General features: G+C 41.3%; 2 protein-coding genes and 1 long non-coding RNA gene across 3 annotated transcripts in view; 2 read left to right on the plus strand and 1 right to left on the minus strand.

The window, feature by feature from the left end:
* Positions 1-12,077, plus strand: part of si:ch211-159i8.4 (matrix-remodeling-associated protein 5) — a 25,194-nt gene extending 13,117 nt beyond the window's left edge. Inside the window, exons 7-17 of the mRNA XM_034597537.1 lie at positions 46-3,222; positions 3,437-3,702; positions 3,988-4,267; positions 4,374-4,574; positions 4,685-5,203; positions 5,337-5,508; positions 6,198-6,458; positions 7,248-7,374; positions 7,665-7,745; positions 8,616-9,762; positions 10,175-12,077. Of these exons, the coding sequence (XP_034453428.1) occupies positions 46-3,222; positions 3,437-3,702; positions 3,988-4,267; positions 4,374-4,574; positions 4,685-5,203; positions 5,337-5,508; positions 6,198-6,458; positions 7,248-7,374; positions 7,665-7,745; positions 8,616-9,762; positions 10,175-10,728 (6,785 nt within the window). The 3' untranslated portion in view covers positions 10,729-12,077. The remainder of the gene's footprint in view (positions 1-45; positions 3,223-3,436; positions 3,703-3,987; positions 4,268-4,373; positions 4,575-4,684; positions 5,204-5,336; positions 5,509-6,197; positions 6,459-7,247; positions 7,375-7,664; positions 7,746-8,615; positions 9,763-10,174) is intronic.
* Positions 10,155-23,643, minus strand: LOC117768999. The gene is made up of 3 exons (XR_004615135.1): positions 23,449-23,643; positions 15,309-15,313; positions 10,155-10,165 (listed from the first exon to the last, which is right to left on the minus strand). It is a non-coding gene; the product is annotated as an uncharacterized LOC117768999 (long non-coding RNA).
* On the plus strand, positions 13,208-22,343 carry rab33a (RAB33A, member RAS oncogene family). The gene is made up of 5 exons (XM_034597539.1): positions 13,208-13,453; positions 16,411-16,944; positions 17,961-18,101; positions 19,357-19,437; positions 19,523-22,343. Exons 2-5 carry the CDS (start codon positions 16,552-16,554, stop codon positions 19,745-19,747), a joined length of 840 nt encoding a protein of 279 aa, XP_034453430.1. The 5' UTR covers positions 13,208-13,453; positions 16,411-16,551; the 3' UTR covers positions 19,748-22,343.
* Positions 23,644-24,288: the final 645 nt, after the last annotated feature.

The following is a 24,288-nucleotide window of genomic DNA, read 5'->3' on the forward strand; positions in this document are numbered from 1 at the left end:
ATTTATCTGACCTGTCCCTGCCTTCCACTCTCCTCTTACTCCCAGGTGTAATAAAGTGTAAGAAGGAACGTGGCACCAATGAGACTTGTCCCCAGTGCGCTTCGCCTCAACCCCTGAACAGTACCCTCTTGTTAGGGTTAACTGCGGACCAGCTTACCTGTGAACGTCCAGCTCTTCGCTCCCCTCTCAAACAGTGGGACAATCCAGTGTGGGCTGAATCTGAAACAGAGCCTGACCTTCCTTACACCAGGGACTTTGAAAAACCTTTGGGCTCCTTGACTTTTGTTCTCTCTGACACCCATGGAAACCAAGCTCATGTGGCATGTAATGTTCGCCACCCTGGAGATAATTTACCTATGACCTGGACAGTAAATCCCCATTCACCTGGGGAGTTATCTGTCAATGTATCGCTGGTGACTGTCCTTGAGTGTGAGATTGATCGGGAGACATTGCAAAATCTATGGCAACTGGTTGCATATTACTATGAAAGCCCTGCTATTCTGGAGAGAGGTCAACAGAGAGGAAATGCAAGCGGAGTAACTTATCAATATTCCCAAGCTGTAAATGAAAACTCTCCATATTTCACAGAATTAAAAGGACATTTGGCAGCAGAACCCTCTTGGCTGCTTCAACCCAGAGTCACTTTGAAGCTCAACAGACAGCAGACAACGACTAAGAAACTGGTGATGGATTTCACTACTTTGATATCAAAGCATGTCAACAGTCTTCGAGGGCACGACGATGACAATGATTTCACTTCTTCCTGGGCACTGATGCGGAGAGGGACAGCGGGACGGGTTCAAACAGCTCTCGAGGGTTCAAAGGTTCATTTAGAGTGCAGTGTCACCACTTCAGATCCGGAGATTAAAGTTGAGTGGATGCTTCCAGATTTGTCTATTGTGGAAGATGCAAATGATAAGATAGAAATTTCTGAAAGAGGAGAGCTTGTGATTATAAATTCCACACTGTCTGACTCAGGCCTCTACCACTGTATGGTCAGAGCCAAAGCTGGTGTTGACCTGATGCCTTTGAGACTCACAATTAAAGAACTCTCGCTTAGCCCCACTGCTTTAAATGGTCAGAAAATTGTAGTTGAAAAGGGACATTCTTTAGCTCTTCCCTGTGATGTGACTTCAATTCAACCATTTCAAACTATGTGGTACCTGCCCAAAAATCAAATTCTACTCCCCACGCAACAGACAAGAAGAGCAGAAGTGATGGAAAATGGAACTTTGGTATTAAGGAAGCTGACACAAGAAGATGCAGGGGAATACAGCTGCTTAGCCTCAAATCTGTATGGAGTTGATATGCTATCACACATGGTGGAAGTCAATGATAAAAAGGCCTCTGAAAAGTCTAAAGTACAGACAGAGGGAGAGCAGAAGCTTGTATCAATGGACGTGGAAGAAGGAGAAGGTTCGGGGGGATATTACCAGGAAACTATACGTCCTTTTGCCACGCAGTTTCCTAAAAGTGTAGGAACTCAGCAGAAGACCCCTAATGGGTTTTCCAAAAAAATTAGAATTAAAGATGCAAAAAGAAAACCCAATAAATCAGTAAAGAAATTAGACCCTAATCTTTGGGCAGAAATACTGGCAAAAGCTAATGCTAAACCAAGTGGTTCTCTGCCTACAGAGCGATCACTAGAAGAGCCCAGTACTATAACAGTCAAAACAAGTACACCTAAACCTACTAAAACTCCTACTATGATTGTTACTACTACTACTACTAGAAACTTACTCCATACTACTACCTCTCCTGATACTACAGTAGAGCCAACAAATTCTAGAGTTAGGTCAGAGACCCATTCTGAAAAGGACAAAGATGTTTATATCGGCAAAGACTCTGAAACACTAGAAAGTCTACCACCACCTCCTACAATTATGGAACCATCCCTAGACCATGTTAGTGGAATTACAGAAGTACCTCAATCTGTGACAGAGTCGGCTGTTATTGTTACCTTCCAGCCAGACAGACAATCTGAAAATAAGGATTTTGTAGAGGGGAGAAACAACCACAACTTTGTTCCTGGTCGGCCAAACAGGAGACGGCCCCCTTATAGACGTAGAAAACCCCCAATGAGAAGAGTCCATCCGCACCTAAACCCCTTCAAACCATTAAACAAGCCCCACACAACTGTTCTCCCAACAACAACCACCACACCAACAACTACTACTACAAGTACTACTACAACCACCACTACTACTACTACTACTACAACAGCACCTGTTCCAACCACAGCTGAAAATAATGAAAGCCTATCTGCTGAGTATCAGACAGAGGAAGATCAAGGCGAATACGATGACGAATATAATTACAAGGATAGTGACAAATTGGATGCCAAGGAAGATTTGAACAGGGAAACTCTTCACACCACCCAGGATATTGATAGTAGCCTTACCACATTTCCAACAATTACAGAAAATCTTCCTGATGTAGGCAGATCTCCAGGCAGACATAATTTACCTAATTCAAAGTCAATTGTAACTCCTGAGAAAGACAACACCCCTCATCCTACTGAAAGGACTGTTGATGAAAATGAGAAATTCACAGTCAGCCCAGAGAAACTTGAGAGACGGACGGATGAGATCAGAACACAAACCGAAGAAAAGAGCAGACACAGTGAAAATATTGCAGTAGAGAGTGAGAGGGAGATGACAACAGCAATGGAACAGCAAGAAAAACACAAAACAGTCATAGAAGACAGTGAGAGAGACACAGAACAATCTAAAAAGGAATGGGTTACACAGAACTATAATACACAGGATAGCATGCGGTTAACAACACAAAATAGGCCAAGACCAAACACTCGACCTTCATTTGAGCAAAATACGCCAACCCAAGAAGGACCTTCATCTCCTAAAGTCATGACCTCACATTCAACCAGAGGAAGAACAACAGAAGAAGTCACACAGAGTGAAGGTAAAGAAGTAAACAAGCCTAGAGCAAAACCTGAGATCCACAGTTTCCCAATAATGGACCCAATTCACCCATGGCTCCATCAGAACAAGCAGGGACGAGAGCCAACTACCAACTCCAAGACGATACACACAAATCAAGGTAGAAACACAGGAAGACAGGGGGGAGTAATTCCAGGCAGACAATCCCAGCCTCCCAGATTTGCCCCAACTACCCAGAGGCCTTCACTCTACCATCATCATCATTACTACCCTCTCTACCCCCCCTGGCCAGGTCAAAGGTCATTTCCTCATCCTAGGCAAGGTAAATGTAGTGCAATTATTTCCTTAATAAATTCTGTATTTAAATAAAGATATGATTGATACAATCTCTAAAAGGCAAATACCAATGAACAAAACAATTGACATGATTACTTAATAGACAAAAAAGCCAATATTATGTTTGTTTGGTGTCATATCTGACTGTTGTTGACATGTATGGATATTTATTTGATCAAATGTTTGTCGATTGTTCCTAGGTCCTGGGTCATACCCTGTGCCCACCCATCGACCCTGGTCTCTGCCCCACCCCTGGACTAAAGGCCACATTGTCACCAACAGACCAGAAATCACTGCTGAAACAGTCAGACCCACAGCTACAGCCTTTGGAACAACCAGAAATCCTCAATTCACACTCCCTAATCCCCAGATATCACATAATCACCATCAAAATCACCACGTGGATGGCAGGACCCAAACCATAGATCAACTGTTTTTGTCAAGGCTTAGGAACAGATACAGACAGGTATGACGAGTGATGTGCTCGGGAGTGTGCATTATCTTTCCCATTTTCTAATTGTGGATCTATATGTGGACTAAGTGCTAAACATGAATTCACCTCATAGAGGGTAACTTTATAAATCCATGACACAGCTACTGAAATTATTTGAATTAGAAACTGTAAATAATCAGTTGGTGTAGTAAAGGTGGTGTCACTCATGTCATACCATTCAGCTACGATTCCTTTGCCAATGATGGCTAGGATAACGTATCAACAATGTATAGTAATTGATGACTTTAATTGTTCCAGGCACAACTTGATCGCATCGCTCAACTTGGGAGGATGGTGACACCCAAACCTCGCACAAACTACTACAATCCTCTATCCCCAATTGCACCTAAACCTAACCCACCATCCTTGTACAGACCCTACACCCCCAAGCCACCAGCAACTACCTACATTTACAACTTGCAACCTCCAAACCCTGCTAAACCTACATCATCATCATCCTCTGGTTTCATCCCAACCCCACGCCCATATCACCCAACTACCCCTGGCGTGCTGCATGGAAGTTGGTGGCCTGTTGGAGGTAGGTACACAGATATAAGCTATGAATTTATAATGGCAAAAGAATAATAATTATTTTTAAATAATGATGATTAAATTCTTACTGTTTAAAATTGTTTCGTTTGAAGCAGGACGAATCAGCTCTCGTCGGCCAACAGCTGCCCCACCTTTTCCATGGAGGTTTGGAGCTGGAAGTGGTGGGATGAAGCCACGCATCACCACAATAGCAGCAGCTAGTGTTTCGGTACTTGCAGAGAGTGATGTCTTCCTGCCCTGCAAAGCAACAGGAAATCCAGAACCTTCCATTGCATGGACCAAAGTCTCCACAGGTAAAAGATTGACGGTCTATTGTTGGAACTTGGGTCAGATCTCTCTGCTATAATTTATTTTTTGTTACTCAATGTGGGCACCAGATTAAACTTTTCTGTTTCTTTGTCAGGTGCCACCATCCCAGCAAACAGCAAGCATGGTCTCCGTTTTGAAGTTTTCAAGAATGGAACTTTTGTTATTAAAAACATCCAGCTTCAGGATCGAGGCCAGTACCTCTGCACAGCCCAGAACCGGTTTGGATCAGATCGCATGGTCACTACCTTAGCTGTCCAGACTGAGGCACCCAAGATCCAACCACCAAAGTCCACAGATATCGCCGTCTACTTAGGGAAAGGTCTGACTCTTGGCTGCCTTGCCTCCGGAAAACCGCCAGCCCAAATTTCCTGGATTCTTCCAGACAGGACATTTGTTCGTGAAGTTGGGAGTGTTCACACTCTTCTCACTCCAATGTCTCTGCTTCAAAATGGAACCCTACAAATATTTTCTGCCAATTTCTCCAACAAAGGGGACTATAAATGTATAGCAAGTAATGCAGCAGGTGCTGATACAATTACTTATCATCTCCATGTGGCAGCTCTGCCTCCAAGCATTAGTGAAGGAGCAATGGATACTGTTATCATTCAGCCAGGTATGGTACAGAAATTTGAATTCATACAAACAAATAACTTTAATATGACGTTTTTCTCATCATATGGTTGCACTGCAGAATGTTTACAATGTCAAAACAAGTAATCTAGATTAATACAATCCCATCTAACCAGGCAGGAGTGTGTATATCCACTGCTCTGTGAAAGGCGAACCAATGCCTGCTCTGAAATGGATGCTCCCAGCAGGTGTCCATGTAAAGCCATCGCAGTTTCTGGGACGCAGGCTGTTTGTTTTCCCTAACGGGACACTACTTGTGAAGGAGGTTTCGCCATCTGATGGCGGGAGGTATGTATTTCATTAAATTTAGAGTAATGATGTACAATGACAATTTGTTCTCAATCTTACACTTATCACTTACATCAAACAATATATTTATGATTTATGTATTTCACAATTTACCGATGTAAAGCTTTTGTTATGTTATGTTAAGCCTTATAGGTAAGCAACAGAGGTTAGGGTTAGATCTGTTTGATCCCGCTTAGGCTAGCTGCAAAGACAGCATTAGTTTCAGACAAGATTTCTTAAGCAGTAGTTGAGTGAGATTTTATTATGTGTTCGTATAACACAATGTACTGCTAATGTTAAAAAGCATTACTATTCAAACTTCTAAAGAAAACAAAGCTAACATTTGTTCTTTTTATGACAATAACAGCCCTGAAAGTTTCCAAAGAGTCACCAGCAGTAAGGTTTCATATAAGTGATGAAAAGTGGCACTGGAAATTACTCTTACTTAATCTTTTATCCTGTGCTGCCCCTCAAATAGCATCAGAGTTCAGTGGTGTCCTCCCAGGCCTCATGGCTGGATAGGACTGAAAGATTATTGAACCAGTTAAAGAACAGCTGAGCTGCACTACACAGAGGCCCTGCCTCTGGAGAGTTTGCCCACTTACTGTAATGACCATGCTTAATATTGTTGCTCTTTGTCATATTATGGAATGGCTTGCGAATGGCAACCATCTGAATCTTTTTCACAGGTACGATTGTGTGGCCACTAACACTGTTGGAATAGCCAAAAGGACTGTCCAGTTGGAGGTGAGGGCAGATTCTCCCTCCCTCTTCCACCAGCCTCCTATTCCCATTCCTCCAACCCACCGCCATGCTGTGCCATCCCGGCAACACTCTGTCTCCGCCATGTACGGTTCTGCTGTCTACCTCCACTGTCCAGAGTCTACCGGATCCACAAGAGGGACCATCTGGCAGCTACCCTCAAAGACCATTCTGGAACATAGATACACGTAACTGAAATATCTACTTTTGTAACGCCATGAAGCAGTATACCACTGAAAACAATTATAATTACATTAAATTACACTAAAGTAAGAGAGACACACAAGGAAAGAAGTTAAGATATAACAAGAATTGAATAACTAAGAGCGCAAAAACAAACAAACACAGAAGATAAATCCCAACACAAGGAAAACAAGGTAAACGTCCATAATATGACAACTCCATACAACAGAAAATCTTATGTCCAAGAAATTATTTCAGAAATTCACAAGAGTTCCCCAGAGGGCAGAACCACAACTGTTCCACTCTTTATGTTTTGTCACTTTGCTGCAAACTCTTTTGTCCCTGTCAGGATCCTGTAGAATTACGACTCTGGATGTCTAATGATCTGATTGGTCAGTATTTGGGTGCTTAAAAAGTTTTGGTCTGATATTCAGAAGTTAACCGGTTCTGGAGCAGGTTCAGTGTCTATCATTAGTTAGGTGAATTTCCCAGTAAGAAGTTAAACACCGTTTAAAACATCCAAATCCACAAATTCTGCTTCATAGTACAGGCCACTTGTCAGGGGAAAATTGTTGGTGGGAATTTATGATGTCACAAAAATATAGTTATCTGTCTCAAATGGGTACAGGAGCTACAGTATAGTGTGGTCTGTCAAACCCAGATTGTCGACACCCACATAGACCTGACAGGAAGTCTGATCAGAAAACAGTACTGTGGTAGGACTTAAGGTGTGAGGTGACTTTTAACTTGACTGCTCTAATATCAGCCTCATTTTCTTCTCCATCTATTTCCAGTCCAGAGAGACCAATTAAAGTTTTCCGTAATGGGACTCTGAGGATTCTTCAGCTAACAGAGCTAGATGGTGGAAATTATCTGTGTGTCTACCAGCGGCCCAATGGAGAAGACATGGAGCTCTTCCAGGTAGTAACAGGACGGATACTAACGACAAGTGGATTCATTTCACTGCTAACTGGCTGAGAATACAGGACAATTGTTCATTCAGAATCCCTGTGTTGTTCGTCAGTCAATGTTGTCTTCATGTTGTCGTCAGTCTAACATGTCTATACAGGCTGATTCCTTGAGCAATTAGTAAAGAAAAAAGCTTTTATTTAATATATATTCTTGGGAAAAGTAGCTGTGGGTCTGTCTCTGTATTTTTTCACTGAATTTTTCTTTCTTATTAAGGGTAATTTCTGTATTTGTTTTATCAGCTGGAGGTGTTGATGACCGCCCCCAGAATCGAACATGTGAGAACTGCACAGACCAAGGTCACATTTGGAGAACATTTCCAGGTATTTGTGGGGGGCTGACCTCAAGGTCAATTTAAAGTAAGATAGGCTGCATAGAATATTACAGGCACTATTCCTTATCACCTCATTTTTAAAAATGTCATCTTATAATGAGTAATCAGTGTCTTTTTTAAGTAAAACATCTCAAAGCAATATCATTGTATTTGTCTGGTCACCTGTGGCCAGCAGAGCAGACTGTAAACACTTGACATACTAACACCCTATAAATTTCATGTTTTCCTATTCTCCAAACTAGAAAACTCTGGTCAATATCATTAGTTTAGAGTTGTGGTTTGGAACACCTGACAATATAAATCCAATATTCATTCTCCTTTTAACTCAGTTTTGGTCTGTCTGCTGTTTAAGCGTCATGGTCAATAAAGCTGTGATCAGACATGAATTCCAGAGAATGTTCACACAATTGGGACTTTCTCCGGAGTTTGCCTTACACATATGAACAACGCAGCAGGGGATGCACCACTCAAACACGTTTACAACAATATACAAATCTCCAGAGCTTTCAGGCAACATGTTTTTGTTTACAGAACATCGATACTGGTGTCGGCTCTTATCACTAAAAACTTGACATCATCGGCTGTGATTTCTACTTGTGTGGCTCTGCTTTTTCAATGGATAGATTTTTTTTTTTTCTTTCATTTTTGAGTCTGTTGCGTGTCAGATTACTCATCAAGATACCTATTCCCCCACAGTGAATCCTCGGGAGGATCTCCTGCTGTGTTCTCAAATGGGCTTATTTAGACATTCAATAATTTAAAAGACACAACTAACCAATGGTACAATACAATAATACAGTTTTGACATTTATTTTTCTACCAAATCCACTAATATTCCTCCTCCATTTTTTCCATATAGGTGGACTGTGTTGCAACAGGCCTCCCTGATCCAGAGGTTTCCTGGGGTCTTCCTGACGGAACTTTAGTCAACAATGCCCTTCAGTCAGATGACAGTGGCCTTCGCAACCGTCGCTATGTTATCTTTGGCAATGGAACTTTACTTCTCCAGCAGATGGGAAGAAAAGACGAGGGTGACTACACTTGCTATGCCAAGAACAAACTGGGAAAAGATGAAAGAAAGGTCAGCGTCAAAGTGGGACCAAATGCTCCAAAGATTAGACTAAAATCACAATCTTTGGTGACAGTTAAGCTGGGAGAATCTGCTAAATTGAGTTGCCAGGCAACAGGTGAGCCTATTCCAAGAATAACGTGGATCTCACCACGAAATGATGTGATACCTGTGTCAACAGACAAGTTTCACATTATGGACAATGGGACATTAGTATTGAAAAGGGTGAGACTTGCCGATGAAGGGAAATATGCATGTGTGGCACGAAATTCTGCAGGTGATGATATTAAAAACATGAAACTTGAAGTTGAACCCCAGGAACCTTTCATCAATGGTATGAAAGGCAAAAGTACCTCAAAGGTTTTGGGTGTTTCCTACCAAACAGTGCTTCTGGATTGTAGAGTGGAAGGAAAACCCGAGCCAAAATTCTTGTGGGTTACTCCTTATGGCCACTCACTCACAAAACCCTACCTTGGTGGTCGCTTCCAGGTACATCAAAACGGGAGCTTGGAACTGAGAGGGGTTAGGAAAACAGATGAAGGAAAATACATGTGTGTAGCTAAAAACCATCTGGGTGAATCCTCTCTCCTTGTTGAATTGGAGGTGGCATCACTCGCAGAGAAACCGAGCTTTGCTGTTCCCAATATTGAAATCATACCAATAAAGCAAGATGGTGCGGAACTGATCTTGGAGTGTCCTGCTCGTGGCAAGCCGAACCCGGAATTTGCATGGGTGCTACCCAACGGGATGTTGTTAACACCTGGTGTTAAGCTCCAACGTTTCACCCATCATTTGGGTAATGGAACTTTACGGATCTCTCAATCGGTTGCAACTGACAAGGGAGTCTACCGGTGCCTAGCAAAAAATGTGGCAGGACAAGCAGAAAAACGTTATGCGCTGGAAGCAGGCAGAAGGCCGGTGATCAGGGGTTCCACAGGTACGTTTTTGCATGTCAAATTTATGAAGAAACAATCTCTTTAGTTTTCATCAAGATAAGGGCTAAGTGCACTTTCAGACCTATATACTACATTTGCTCTCGTCAGTGGATGGGTCAGAAAACTTGTTCCTTTTTTGCATTGGTGTCGTTTTTTTCACTCAATAAAATTTCAAAAAACCGAAATGTATAACTAAAAGTCAGAACATTCACTGTGATCACTAGATGTGTCAGAGAGGGAAAAGATCCTTAAGAAGATTCCATCTGCCCAAATATCAAGACAACACTGACGTTGACATCTGTTAGCTGTTTGCTCGTCTGCATCTATTGTGGATATCTTAATTGTGATGTATATGTTGGTGTATCTGCGAATTTTGCATGACATCTACTTAATCTTACAATTTTACTTTTACAGGTGGAATGAAGATCACTTATGGCCTTAATCTCAATTTGCCTTGTACTGTTGATGGCTGGCCACAGGCATCAATCACATGGACTCTACCCAACGGCCTTATTTTGAACAAACATCAAACTGTTGGCCGGGTATCCTTTCTTGCCAATGGGACCCTCCAGCTCAGGCAGGTCACCACCTTTGACAAAGGAACATACGTCTGTAAAGCCTTCAACTCTTTTGGCTCATCAACACTATCCTACCCAGTTGCAGTGATGGTTTTCCCACCACGCATAACCAATACGCTAACCTCAATTACAAGAGTAAACCGGGGATCATCGGTGACATTAAATTGTGTTGCGACTGGTATTCCCAAGCCTGATATTTCATGGACGTTGCCTGGACGCACAACGCTGGTTCCACATAACCGGTTCACAATGCAGGGAGGGATCCACATGACAGAAGAGGGTAGTCTCGTCTTACAGAGCTCTGTGCTCATGAACTCTGGTATTTACAAATGCAATGCCAAAAACGCACTTGGAACAGACTTCAAATCTACATACCTACAAGTAGTCTGATTACAGCTACTCTCTAATGGGAATGTCTCATAGGAGAATTAAGACTGAATCAAGATTCCTTCATCAGGATTTTCACATACTGCACATGATTCCCTCACCATATCACAGGTGGTATTGAGAAAGAAGTTTCCACTGGACAATGACGCATCAAACTCTAGTGAACATTGACCTTTTATACCTGTGCTTTTTTGTTTTAAAGTATATATGTTGAAGTGTTTTAATTATACATTTTGAGCCTTAACATGCAATTTCACTACACAAGGTGCCTTTTGTGCTTGCTCAGATCTTTGCATTTTTGACCTTATCCCATAGATGTAATTTCACAGTGCTCTTACATGATTATATATTCAAATAATTTACTCCACTGTATTGTTTTGCTTTGACATGACAACACAAGCGAAAGAACTTCAGAATCTTCCCTCTTTGTATTAATGTACCTAACTGTAAGGTGTACCTCTTATATGCATATGGTTCTCTATGTTCTGGTAGAATCACATTTTACAGTGATTCTTTATTCATTTCCCCACTAAGCAAAGGTTTGATCTCAATAGTCGACAGTAATGAGGAGTGGGATGTCATAATTCCTGTATGTGGGTTTGTCATAAAGTATTCTACTCAAGTGTTTAAGTGGCATATTTAAGGAACTTTTTATGTGCAAAATACCTATGTTGTGAGCTAACTGTTAAACTAACACGCACATGGGAACATTTGTAAGTATATAATTTATGAGTAAAAAATACGGTACAGAAGTATGTATTGTTTTGTATCTGTCGATCGCCTTATTGTTGCTGTGCTAAAATAACAAAGCATTGAGTTTTAACCTGTTTTAAATCAAGCCTGTTTGAATTTTAAAATGGCCGTCAAATCAGTCCATCAGACTTGCTGTGATCGGATTCACTCCCAGTTAAATTTTTCAACTTGCAGTTAGGGGTGGGTGGCCTTTAATAATATCACAATATTGCTTCCTTTTGGGAAGGTTGACGTGATCATACCACGTTTTGGGAGAAGAAGCCTGTCAAGTCTCATGATATCTTTAAATCTCTCACTAGTCTTGTCGTTAATGGTCTGGCAGCGGTAAACGATGCCTGAATTGACAATGTGTGGTTTTGGGACACGCTCCACTGGGGCTGGTTTGCATAATAGACTAGTAGTGACAAATGGTCAGGTCGGGTTCTATCACATTAGCTGGGCTATCTTCAACTTGATTTTTAACAGTGCACATGTAATCGGTGTGTCAGTGCAGCTTACATTAAGCTTACATTAACTGCATCGGGCTCAAGTCAGGTCCGAAAGAAAAATTGAAAAGCGTCTCTGCAAGTTGACTCCCAGGCTTGGACAGGTTCAGACAGGAATATGCGACCCGAGCTGCACTCTATATTGAATAACACTGTAGTTTGCTCTGTGCTCTGGATGATTTAAAACTGAGACAACAGACCCCACCATTTTAAGAGTTCAGTTTGGCTGCTCCTTTTTTACCACGCATCCTGCATTGTCACACCGGTGATGACTATCACACCAGTGTACCGCTCACCCCTATGTGCAGTTATGAGAAAAGAGAAAACACATGTTTTAAATGAACTGTATGAACTTGCAATTAGCGTCTGATAATAAATGATCTACGTCACCATGCTTGTAAAACCAAATGTGTTTTGGAGACTTGCAGATTAACTTCCTGGTTTGACTCGGCTTTGTGTGTAATAAAGTGAAATTTGTGTGAGATGTTACAAGTAACCTCATTCTGACTTTTCTATCCTGTGTTTGGCTTTCAGTCGTGAGCTTGTGATCAGATCAAATGTACATTCAGATTAATTTAGCATCTGAATGGTACTGTATGTGCGTGTGTGACATATATCTCAATATGAGCTGTTAGTTGTTATGCATATGGTTGTGAGATCTACACTCTTATTAAAGTATTACACAGGCAGACTTAACCTTATTTTGCTCATTCATAAACCCTGTAAATGCTTGAGTGGCAGCTGCTGTCGGATCAGTTTATCACACAAAGAAGCCATTAGCCTTCCCCTATCCCAAATTAGTAAAAAACAGTTTCTGATGAGTTATAAACAAAGGATGACAATGTTATTTCAGTTGTTGCTTGCTGCTAAAAACCTACTGTATCTTATGTCATGTTAGATGTCGTGCACATGTTTGTAAAAGCACATGCGCAAGTGTAAAATAGTTTTTGGATCGGTCTGTATGCAGCCAAGTGCGTGTGTAAATCCATGCTATATTTCAGTGTTGGTTTGTGTTCACCAGAATGTGAATGTCCCACTGAGATTCATCTCCAGACAAACAGGCCTTTTACTGAGGAAGAACGGAGCTTTGTCAGACACAAGCAGAGGGATTGTTTGACGCAGTGTGTTTGTCGTGTGTGTGTGAGAGACAGAGATTATGTGTGTTTCTCAGTGAAAGAGTGTGTAGTCTTTGAGGAAGAGATCTAGTTTGTGTTTGGGTGACTGTTCTCTACAGTGAGTGGTGCGTGTGCGTGTGTGTGTGTGAGAGAGAGAGAGAGAGAGAGATTGACTTAGAGAAAATAAGATGTTGTTTGTGTCTGTCTGCATTTCAGTCTGATATCAAAAGACAGGGATTGTGCGTAGTCTACGTGTGTATTCTGGATGTATGTGTGTAGGTGTGTGTTTTTGTATCTTGTTTTTTTCTGTTCTTCAAAATGGAAGCCCAGAGGCTTAAATATCCTGCAGCACCTTGCACAGCTACATCTCGCACAGTAAGTACAACTGATTTTGTTTTATTCTCACAGAAAATTGCTGGATGGTTCTACATGAAAGCTCCAGGAATTAAAGTGAACATATTGGAATCTGCAGGTGTAAAATGACTGTAATCATGTTATTAAGATTTTGATCACAGAGGGTGACTCATGCTAACAGTGAGATTGGTAAGAAAGTTGTGGGGATTAAAGCCGTCAGTCTGATGCTTGCATTGTCATTTTATTGTTAGCCACACTGGCAGCATCCCCTCAACATTGATCCAGATTGAAACACAACGACTCGATGGAGTGCCATGACATTTTGTAAACATATTCACAGGTCTCAACCATTTGCCTCTAGTTAGACGACCACTGGTTTAACAATTTAGTTTTTTTCATTGAAGTGTCTCGACAGTCTTAATAGACCTGGAAGGAACAGTCCCATTCATTATTTTAAATGGGATTTTGATTATCAGCCTTAATATTGTAACCATCCAAGGTAGCACAAGTTACGAGATGGTGAAGCAACGTTATATGAAGCCCCACAAGTCCAAATGATATCAACTGTGTTTGAAGAAAAACTTATTAACATTTTATTTACGATGTCAAGGAGAAATACCACACCACCCACAATCCTCAAGTGTAATCGTGACATCTGATTGGTGGAGCTCGCTGTTACCATGGAATGTTGACCACAACCATGAAAATCATGCTGCCTACAATCGGATGGTTCAGCATTACATTATGTTAGAATGGCTTCCCTTTCTACCATGCTGTGGTTTTTTATAGATTTTTTAGAGAAGGTTAAATTCAGGAAGAATTGGAAAGGGATCATTAACAATGGTTTATGGGATGTGTTGTCAGGATGCGCAAAATGGCAGACGTGAACCCAGAAGCACGACACTTGAGCAGTTATGGGAGTAGACAAGAGTTTATTGGACGAGCAGAGGTCAAAAACCAGGCAGACAGTCAGTGATATCAAACAAATCCGATAGGGAGCAGGCAAAAGGGAATCCAGGGTCCAAAAGGCAGGTCAGAGCGGAGATATCAAACAAATCGGATAGGGAGCAGGCGAAAGGGAATCCAGGGTCCAAAAGGCAGGTCAGAGCAGAGATCAGGCAGAAGAGTTAAACACGGGATAACGCTGGAAAGCTAGGAGAAAACACACTAGAAGATCTGGCAGAGAACAGAGGAAATGAGCCGGTATATATACTGGGTGACTAATGACTGATGGAAAGCAGGTGAGTCAGGGGGTGGGGCAGGTACTGGGATCCGTGGGAACGAGGTGATGCAGAGCAGGGGGGAGTGGCTGAATTCTGAAATAACATGAGAATTAGTACATGCAAAAAATAAGATAAGACAATGAAAAATGAAACTGTTAAGAGCTGACTGAAGTTGTGACATGTGTAGCTTCTTCACTCCTAGAATAATAATCTACAGTCTTGTACTGTTGACATCTTTTCCATTTTCGAATATGTTTTTGTTCTGAATCAAATGTTTCGGGGTCACGATTCATCTGGTAGCTGGTCGTCCTGGTTGGCATTCATTGAATAATCTCAGAGTAAAAAACCATAATGTATCATGATTTTACAAATTATACTGAGTATTTTCTTTAAGTTGGTTCTTTTAAAGGTAGTTGATGAGGTTCTGATTTTAATAAGTTAGAATGAGAATCTCTGGTATTCCTGTGATTTATTTTACCTTTGACAGAGAAACTACTCAGTCCTGGAATCTGTCAACACTGCAGCCCTTTGCATTACGGCCATGTTGGTTTATGGAATGTGACAATATGACCCGCTGATCAGATCACATGACTTGGTGGTGTGAGAAAATCTCTTTCACTTTCTCTCTGGCACAGAGGAAATGTTACTCTCACATTGTCTTTATTGTCAGTATTCAGCTGCAGCACATTTTATACTATTTTGCCATTAAATTGTTTTGTATATTAACTCGAATTAGAAAACTGAGCCATGATTCAGAGCCAATACCACTGATGCATCAGCTTTAGACCAAGTATATGGTGTATGGGGAAAACAATTTTTTTAATGAAACAAATGACAAAAAAGAGGAACAAAATTCAAAACAAGAGGGAATGTGGAGTTTAAGGTGTTTAATTAGGAGAACAAGGATGAAGAAGTATTCTTCTACCACTGCTTTCGACAACATCCTCCCAGGGTACTGTCAATTCTACCAAGACGGCCTAAATCCACCCGCATTTGCCAGTCTGTGGCTTGCTTCAACTGACCACTCCTGGTCAGTGGAAGAGGCCCTCTCTGTTCCAGTTCCCCTTCTTTGACAAATGGTGTCCTTACAACTTCGCTCTGTGTTCTGGAGGGCAAGGCAATGGTAGCAGTTCTCTAAGTTTGAATTTTGCTGCCAGGCATTTCACTACCTGGTTGTATCTCCACATGAAATCTGATTGGAGGCTGAAGTGCCCCTGCCCCATCAGTAGTCTTTTTGTTTCAAATGTTTTTAGTGTAAAGGGTTGAGTCATCATACATGGCATCCCGATCAACAGGCCTCACGTTTCTTTTCTTAAACCAAACCAACATACAACAATGAACTAAACATCACAGTATATGATCCATGAAGTGGGCTCCTCATACATTATCACCAGAAGAAATAGTCTCCACAGTATAAAATAAGCAACAGAACAGAAACAGTAAACAAGGAATGATTTAAATGTGCACCTTAATGAATAAGAAATTGTACAAGGATGTAGGACATACAAATTGGCTCCTCTGTATATATTGTTGCCCCTGATTTGGAAAAATCCTAGATCCACCACTGTGGAGGAGAGGTTGTATAAAATTATTAAAGTATAAAGTTATACCGCAGTACATTACTTTAGAAATACTTGTTTGCTTTCCACAAATGTGTCTCATAAGTGTGTTCATGTAGTGACCTCATGTGGTGTTTATGGTTTAGAATATGGTTGTAGACAAAGTTACAATATCTCTACTGCTTCTCCCTTTAAGGCCACAGTCAGCTGCTAAAAGAGAGCATCCGTCCCTGCTCTCCTCCCTCCTCCCTCCCCCTCCCTTCACCCATCCATCCATCCGTCCACCCCCTCTCCTCCACACACACACACCCGATTGCGCATCGCCTCCTCCGGCATAATGACCAACGATTCTCCGGAGGGGGAGATCCGAGCTCTGGGCGGCGGAGGAGGAGGCAGTGGAAGAGGAGGAATCGCACAAAGGAGCCGAGCGGACGACAATGTCACCATCCTGACGTCCTCCATGGATCTCCTCAGGGCCGGCCGCAGTCGAGCCAGCAGCGGCACCGAAGCCGCCCCGAGCCTCGCGTCCTCCGTGGACCTGGGCACCTCCTCCATGGAGCTCAGCATCCAGACGCGCATCTTCAAGATCATCGTCATCGGCGACTCCAACGTGGGGAAGACCTGCCTCACCTTCCGCTTCACCGGGGGGAGCTTCCCCGACAAGACCGAGGCCACCATCGGCGTGGATTTCAGGGAGAAGGCGGTGGAGATCGAAGGGGAGACCATCAAGGTGAGAAGCAGCAGCTACAGGAGGAGCTCCCTCACCTCCCTCCCCCTCCTCACCTTCCTTTCTTCTGATCAGCTGCAGCTCTGTGTCTGCCAGCCCACCACGCAGGGCCCATTCTTTCATTTTATCTGCCCCACCCTGAAACAACATTTCACTACAGTGTCCTCAGGTTTGAATGCTTTACGCAGGCTGGAGAGATTCAGTGTTTGAGAGACAGAAAGAAAGGAACAGAGTTAATGTTATTGTGAGACCAGATACTGGTAATAGGACTCATACAGTTGAATGTCAGCATTTTATGATTTATTTTTAATATAAAATCTGTTATATTGTCAAACCTCCATCAGAATCTTACTTGAATCCACTCACTGAACCAGTAAATACCCATAATCCCAGACACGTCTCAGGCTACCTGTCCAGCTCCTGCGCCATCAAAAATAATAATGAAATAAAGTGTAATGATTCGAAGTCGGAAAACATTTTGGCAGATGAAGCAAAACCAGTGTAAGTGCAGAATGATAACAGTCTGACTGAGTATCATAACAAATGATGGTGATATACATGTGTGTATGTATATGCCCCCCCCCCCCCCCCTTCTGTCTCAGTCAAGCCATATGTCTACAACCTCCAGATGCCCCCTAATGCTGACTCAAACACGTACACTATATACTATTGGCGTGCTGTCAATACACAGTACAGTAATGTGAGAGTACATGTAACTCTTTTCATAATTTACATTTAATGAACTAGTAGCCTACAGTGCCTGTTCCAAACCTGCATGTTTTGAATGAGCTGTTTACTTCACCTGTATCAACGCCCCAGAGCAAATTCAAATTTAGTCCCTAATAGTGAGTCCTCCTCAAACAGTACATATACAATATACTGTCACTTTGCTGGACACTGTGCGCTGAGCTTTTCATCAAGTCTATGGTGCAGAGTGAAGTTAGAAAACTTTGTGTTCATCCTACCTGGTTTGTCTGCAGGGAACATTTTGACCTTTATTCTGTTGTCTGTCTCCACAGGTGCAGGTATGGGACACAGCAGGACAGGAGCGCTTTCGTAAATCCATGGTGGAGCACTACTACCGCAATGTCCACGCAGTGGTCTTTGTGTATGATGTCACCAAGATGGCTTCCTTCCGCAACCTACAGACATGGATAGAGGTTGGTGATAGGTGCATCGCTTTGTCAAATAAGTTAGTTTAGAAAGTGCTGACTGAGCATAAACTGCACAGCACAACCCACGTTATAAAAAATATTTATAATAATACTAATATGTTAGTATTCAACCATTTCCTTGCTGACATCACAGTTTAATACTGTTACGTGATACAATGGAAAAATAAATTTGTATCCTGAAATATCAATTTTCTCCGGGACAACAATTTATTCTGGAAGTAAAATGCGCTGGAATCAAGCCTGTGATGGAATACTTAATGCTCAATCCAATACTAAGGTGCATGAAACAAACTTTGTGTTGATGTAAACTTTGTGAACATGACACCAAAATATGTCATAATGTGACATAACATTACTGACTCAACTGAAAATGTTTGAGGTCAGGTGAAAAGACAGAAAGACAGTTAATGTTACATTGCTAGCTTGATTACATCATTACAATATTAGACTTACAGGCTTAAATAAATGTGTCCAAGATGTACATTATTATATCAACATAGAAACTGACTTCATTGCTCAGAAGTGGTTGAATGCTAACATTAGCTGTTGTCTAATGGCTAATGAGCTATCAAATATGTTGTTTAATCTTGAAACATGTCACCATGTCCCTCAAGTCTCTTCAGTTGCGGATCAGTTAGGGATCTGTGAAATGAAAACCGTTTGTCAGAGTCTCTGTGTTCATATGATTTATAAACCTGGATCATTGCAGCACAAGATTATTCTGTTCATAACAACATTTGAGCTTCACACCCAGAGCGTGATGTCAGAGGAAAACGGCCGCCGTGTAAATATGATCGATGAAATCCCCTCGGCCATCCCTGATCATTCTGCTCACTGTTAAGTCACAGTGACCTTAACTTGTGATGTTTGATCAGCAAAATCTACTCACTTCATCTTTGAAATCCCCTCACAGTAATCTTGAACAATAACAAAAGAGGCCAAACAATATTTTGTGACTAGTAGTTGGTATTATTTGAGAAAGAAGCATTTGTCATTTGTACAATTACAATGAAGTGTAGTTAGATAAAATCTGCAGCCATTCTGGCCCCAGTGTTTTGACACTGCTGTTGTTTTTGCAGTATGACATATAGAAACTGTCATAAATTGCTTGTAGTTACAACCAAGAGGCCAATAATGTCTTTTTGTCCTCTCAGCTGATCATATTTATATTTTTTATGGTATCAGGGAAACATGGCAATATTTTATAAAGCTATATTCTGCTCTTTCTCTTTTATTCTAGGAGTGTAATGGCCATCGGGTCTCAGCATCAGTACCTCGAGTCCTGGTTGGAAACAAGTGTGACCTTGTGGACCAAATACAGGTTAGTGTAGGTACATAACAGAATGTAATACTTTATTTACTACTAAATTCAATTAAGGTTTGTAACCAAACTCTGCTTTCCCCAGGTGCCCTCAAATACGGCACTGAAGTTTGCTGACGCTCACAACTTGCTGCTGTTCGAGACGTCGGCCAAGGACCCAAGGGAGAGTCAGAACGTCGACTCTATCTTCATGTCTCTGGCCTGCCGTCTGAAGGCCCAGAAATCCCTGCTCTACAGAGATGTGGAGAGAGAGGATGGGAGAGTGCGACTCACACAACAGACTGCGACCAAGAGTAATTGTCCTTGTTGAGGAAATGGGGGAGTGGGAGGCATTATCAATGGGAAGAGTCAAGAGAAAAAAGAAGAAACCTAGAAGAGAAGGATGGGGATGATGGCAAAGCGAAGACTGAAACATCGTTATCCAGAGACGATGCTGATGATAGAAAGAGAAGAGGAAAAAGGGGTTGGGAAGTGACATATTTATTAACAATTCAGAAGAAGACAATGTTGCCTTTAAGACTCTGGTGTCATATAGAAATTCTTCCAATTTTTTCAAACATAGACACAAGCAAGGAGCAGGAAAACATCACACGTTAAACATGTGGGTTATTTGGGGGGGCTCCACAATAAACTGAAACCTGCCCTGGCTCTGTGTTTGTCACAGCCTTTAACATTCTGAGGCACCACATTAGACCTTGTATATCACGGTCTAATTTCTTTGTCTGTCAGTAATTTAAAATTTCATCCACATCCTAACTGAAAGCAGTATTTCCAAACCTTTTCCTTCTGCCTTAAAAACCTGCCTGCAGTCTTGGTTTTGATAAACCAGTCTGGCAAAAGTAGGGTAGAGGTTTTACTTTTCTTAAGTATCTTAATCACTTGAGATGATCTTGGTTTATACAACAGAAGTAACACCCTGACGGCCTCTTAAGTGGACGACTTGAGAGGACGAATGACTCTTTTTTGTCTCTGCATTTTACTGTACCAGATATCTACCCATCACAACTTGACTTAAAATCACTGTGAAAATACAAATACGTGGGAAAGGTGAGAACACATGTTAGTGTATCTCGGTGAGCTCAGAGAAGCTACAGTAAGACCTGGAGAAGGAGGGTTCCTGAAAACGTCCCATTTAGAGGCTGTCAGGCAGTATGGCACATATTGATTTAGAGGCTGTAAGATCCTCTCACCCTTAAGCAGGAGAAATGCTCTCTTGCTGAGAAGTGCCGTCATGTCAAGGCTCCTCTTTCTCATCGAATTGTGATGTAAACACTCCTCTCCATGTTTTTGCTGTGGTGGAGTGGCTAAATCCAGCTTTCCCTTGTGTGCAAATGCAGAAAACATCCTGTCTTCACCATGTGTAACTAAGAAAGCCAAGAGGTTCTCTCTATCACCCAGTCTCCTTATCCACACCATACTTCCTATTCTGTAATAAACGTCTTTTATCTAAGATGATGTTCTTTTAACATCAGTACCACTGCCTCCAGTTTTAAAAAGGACAGGAAAAATGACAGAAGACTGTGGCCCCTGTATAGATGTGCTAGACAGCCTGAGCCAGGATGTACTGTGTGAGTGTTTGGTGTCTGTATTGAGTCCAGAGCTGTGGCTGTGTTGAGCCTGCAGGATAAATGCATGTATAAATGCTGCTGAGGAAATCAAATGTTTTCGGTTACTGCATACATCAGAGTTGGTCCTTATCACCAAAAGCTTTCGAATCTCGTCGTCTTACCATGTTGACATCTTCTGTTTGTATCACTCCTCTTTTTTGCCCTGAGATAGCTGTATTCTGGGTTTTGATTTTCCCTTTTGCATCCGTCGCGTGTTATAAACATGATCAAGACACTTGCTCGCTCGTTGTGAAGTTTGCGGATATCCTCTTGTTGTTTTCTCACATGGGTGTTACTCAGATATTTTGCTAGAAAAGTTCCGGAGATGTCTGGAGCATCTGACAAGGACATTTGTGTTCTCACAGACAGCCCTTCTGGAAATGTTTAGGAAAATGTCTGAAGTTCAATACATGTCTGAAAAATGCTTGGGATTATTCGAGCTATGGATGATTCAGGCTGCATGAACCACTGTAGAACGCCATATTCATTATTCACTCTATATAGAGACAGAATATTCTTCACATTAGGTCGCTCCCAGCTGGGTTATGGGTTGAAGAACACACTGTACCCAACTTTAGTGTCGGAGCTATGAGGCCTTTGTGCAATAAGGCATCAAACCACAGCCCTGGCTGTGATGCTGTCAGTGTGATACAGCATCTTGCTCACCATATCTTACCCTAATTTAACACTGTAGCCTACTTTTGAGCTATGCCAACAATAAATGTGGATGCCATATGTAGTAAATTCAGATCAGTGAGCATTTAAGTTGAGTCTTTGCTCCAAGCTGGCAGTCTGATGACATAATTATTCCAACACATTCAGAAATGCAAGCACTGTGTAAATCAAGGGGAATCCAGAGAGCTAACATCTGAAGTGTGTCTGGTTTTGTTCATCTTTATTCAAAAAAAGTTTTTAACTGTTTTTGTTTTGTTATTTTGAAAAGATTTAAGCGGTAACGAGTGGATCACATGACATTACTGTCAAATACCAGGAAGATCTGCATTTATTTTCATTCTAGGGGGCAAATCTGTAACTTGAAAACTTTACTTTGACACATGCAACCCAGAGCCATGGTTTCAACTAAGGCTGGGTAAAAGAACACACACAAAAACTAGGACAACAATCATTCATCCGTCTTATAAACTGTTCATTCTGTTCAGGTTTGTATGTGGCTGGATCATATCATAATACATGAGAGCAGGGGTACAGCCGACAACAGACATCTATTGCTCTTATAGGTGAGCATAATCTGGCTAATTCAGTCGCGAGACGATTCTATCACTGTAATGAGAAGAAAAACGTGTGTGCCTGTATTTCCTAAACATTTGACTTGGTTTCAAATGAAAAATATAGAATTTAATTACTTTTTGTTTTACAGCTTTTCACTTGAACATGGTCCTGTTGTACTAACTTTATAATAGTTTAGAAGTGTAATTGATTGTACAATAAATAAATGAAATCTCCAGTTGTTACTCATTGCAATTATTAACTTTATATATCTCATGAAGCTCTAACTTAATTTCCTTTTTCAAACATTTCCAATCACTACAAATGTGTATTTTATACTCAAAGTTAAGAATACAAATATATAGTGTCTGTGCTTGTTTACTCTGTACATGTGTTGTATTTGGGGAAATGTTTTATTTGTCAAGTGTTTCTTTTGATTAACCATTTCAAACTCTTAAAGCAATATATTTACATTTTGAAATTTAGTGTGTTTATCCTAACGTTGTCATATGAAAATTAGGTTACAAAGCAAAAGGTATTTGAGGTTTTGAGCTAGCCTGGGGGAAGTGCTCTTTTTTATATTAACCTCCAATCCCATTGAGGTAATTAAGGTAATCAATGTTTTTTTTTACATATTAAATCAATTCAAAATAACACTAAAACAATTTTGTTTTCAACATTTCATTTATAATTGGTAACACATGGTTACCAATTTGGCATGGGGTGCACTCAAAGGCTACATTAATAAGTTTTCATTTGAAAGTTCACTCTGCTACAGATACACTTGGCGTCCACACTACTCTGGAGTTTTAGAGCAGCTTAAACTGAGAAGGTGGAAGTGTGCTGAATAATTTTCCAGGGCTGCATTTTAGTCTGGACAGGCAGAAACAAAGATGTTTGGAAGCTATGATGTAGATTCTCGCAGCTGCTTCGGCTACCAGTGTAGTACACAACATGGATAACGAATTACTGGCCTTGAGGACCCTGTTGTCTCTGTTGACAGCCGTTGTGCAGTTAAACTCTGAAATTTTACTTTTCGCCATTGCTGCTTCGCGTTTGTAGCCTGGCTCTTTTTGCAGCAAACAACCAAATGTAGTGGAGAGAGGTCAGAGGTCATGTCAGACCTGCCCTTCAACTATAAAAACTGCCTTCACAGAGATTATGATGAATCATACACTGAGGTTCTATTTTAAAACCCAGTAATCTCAATGCTTAATCTCATATGTGAGTTATCTGTAACAGATTGTCACTGCCTTCTTTGTCGTTGTTGCAATCTGATAAATCTGCTGAAAAAGCACCATGTGACTCAAAGCCTCATTTTGTGGAGACTTAACATTTTGAGATGATGTGCCCCCAGAGCATTAACATGATGAAGTTTTCAGTAAAATGTCTGTTTTGGCCATACACTAATAACTCCTTTTTTTCTGTTAGCGCCTGTTTCCCCTCTCACACACAGGAACTCCAGGTTTCATGTCTGTTTTTCCCGTTCTCTTTCTCTCTCTTTCTCTCCGTTGTATCTCATTTCACCCTTCATGTGTCGCCATGTTTCTGTTGCCCTCTAATTCTATTTCTGTCCTGATCTCACTGTTGTTGATCCCTTTAAGTCCTCCTATGCCTGTTTCATATCTCACTGTCAGGGCTTCTGTGTTTACCTGACCTCTTGTACTTTCCGTATTTTTCTCCTTCTTTGCCTCCTCATGTAATTTTGTCGACATCAGTCGTCTTTCTCCATCTTTCTTTCGCTCTCCAATCATGTGGCTTGTGGCTCTTCCCAGTCTCTGCCTAGAAAATGTAATTCTCAAGCAGCTCATGTGTCCTTTAATGGATGGAGCAGATGAGTGCTGTTGAGAATGTTGTAAATGATCAGAGAGGTCAAACAGAACATGTTATATTCTATGGATTACTCCTCTTGATACTGACTCTACAGGTGACAGAATATTAACATTTCTAAATGACTCAGTCTCACTATAGTTTAAAAAAAACATGACCAGAATCAAATCTGTTGAAAAAACAAATT

This window comes from Hippoglossus hippoglossus, chromosome 10 (assembly GCF_009819705.1).
Source record: "Hippoglossus hippoglossus isolate fHipHip1 chromosome 10, fHipHip1.pri, whole genome shotgun sequence".
NCBI lineage: Eukaryota > Metazoa > Chordata > Actinopteri > Pleuronectiformes > Pleuronectidae > Hippoglossus > Hippoglossus hippoglossus.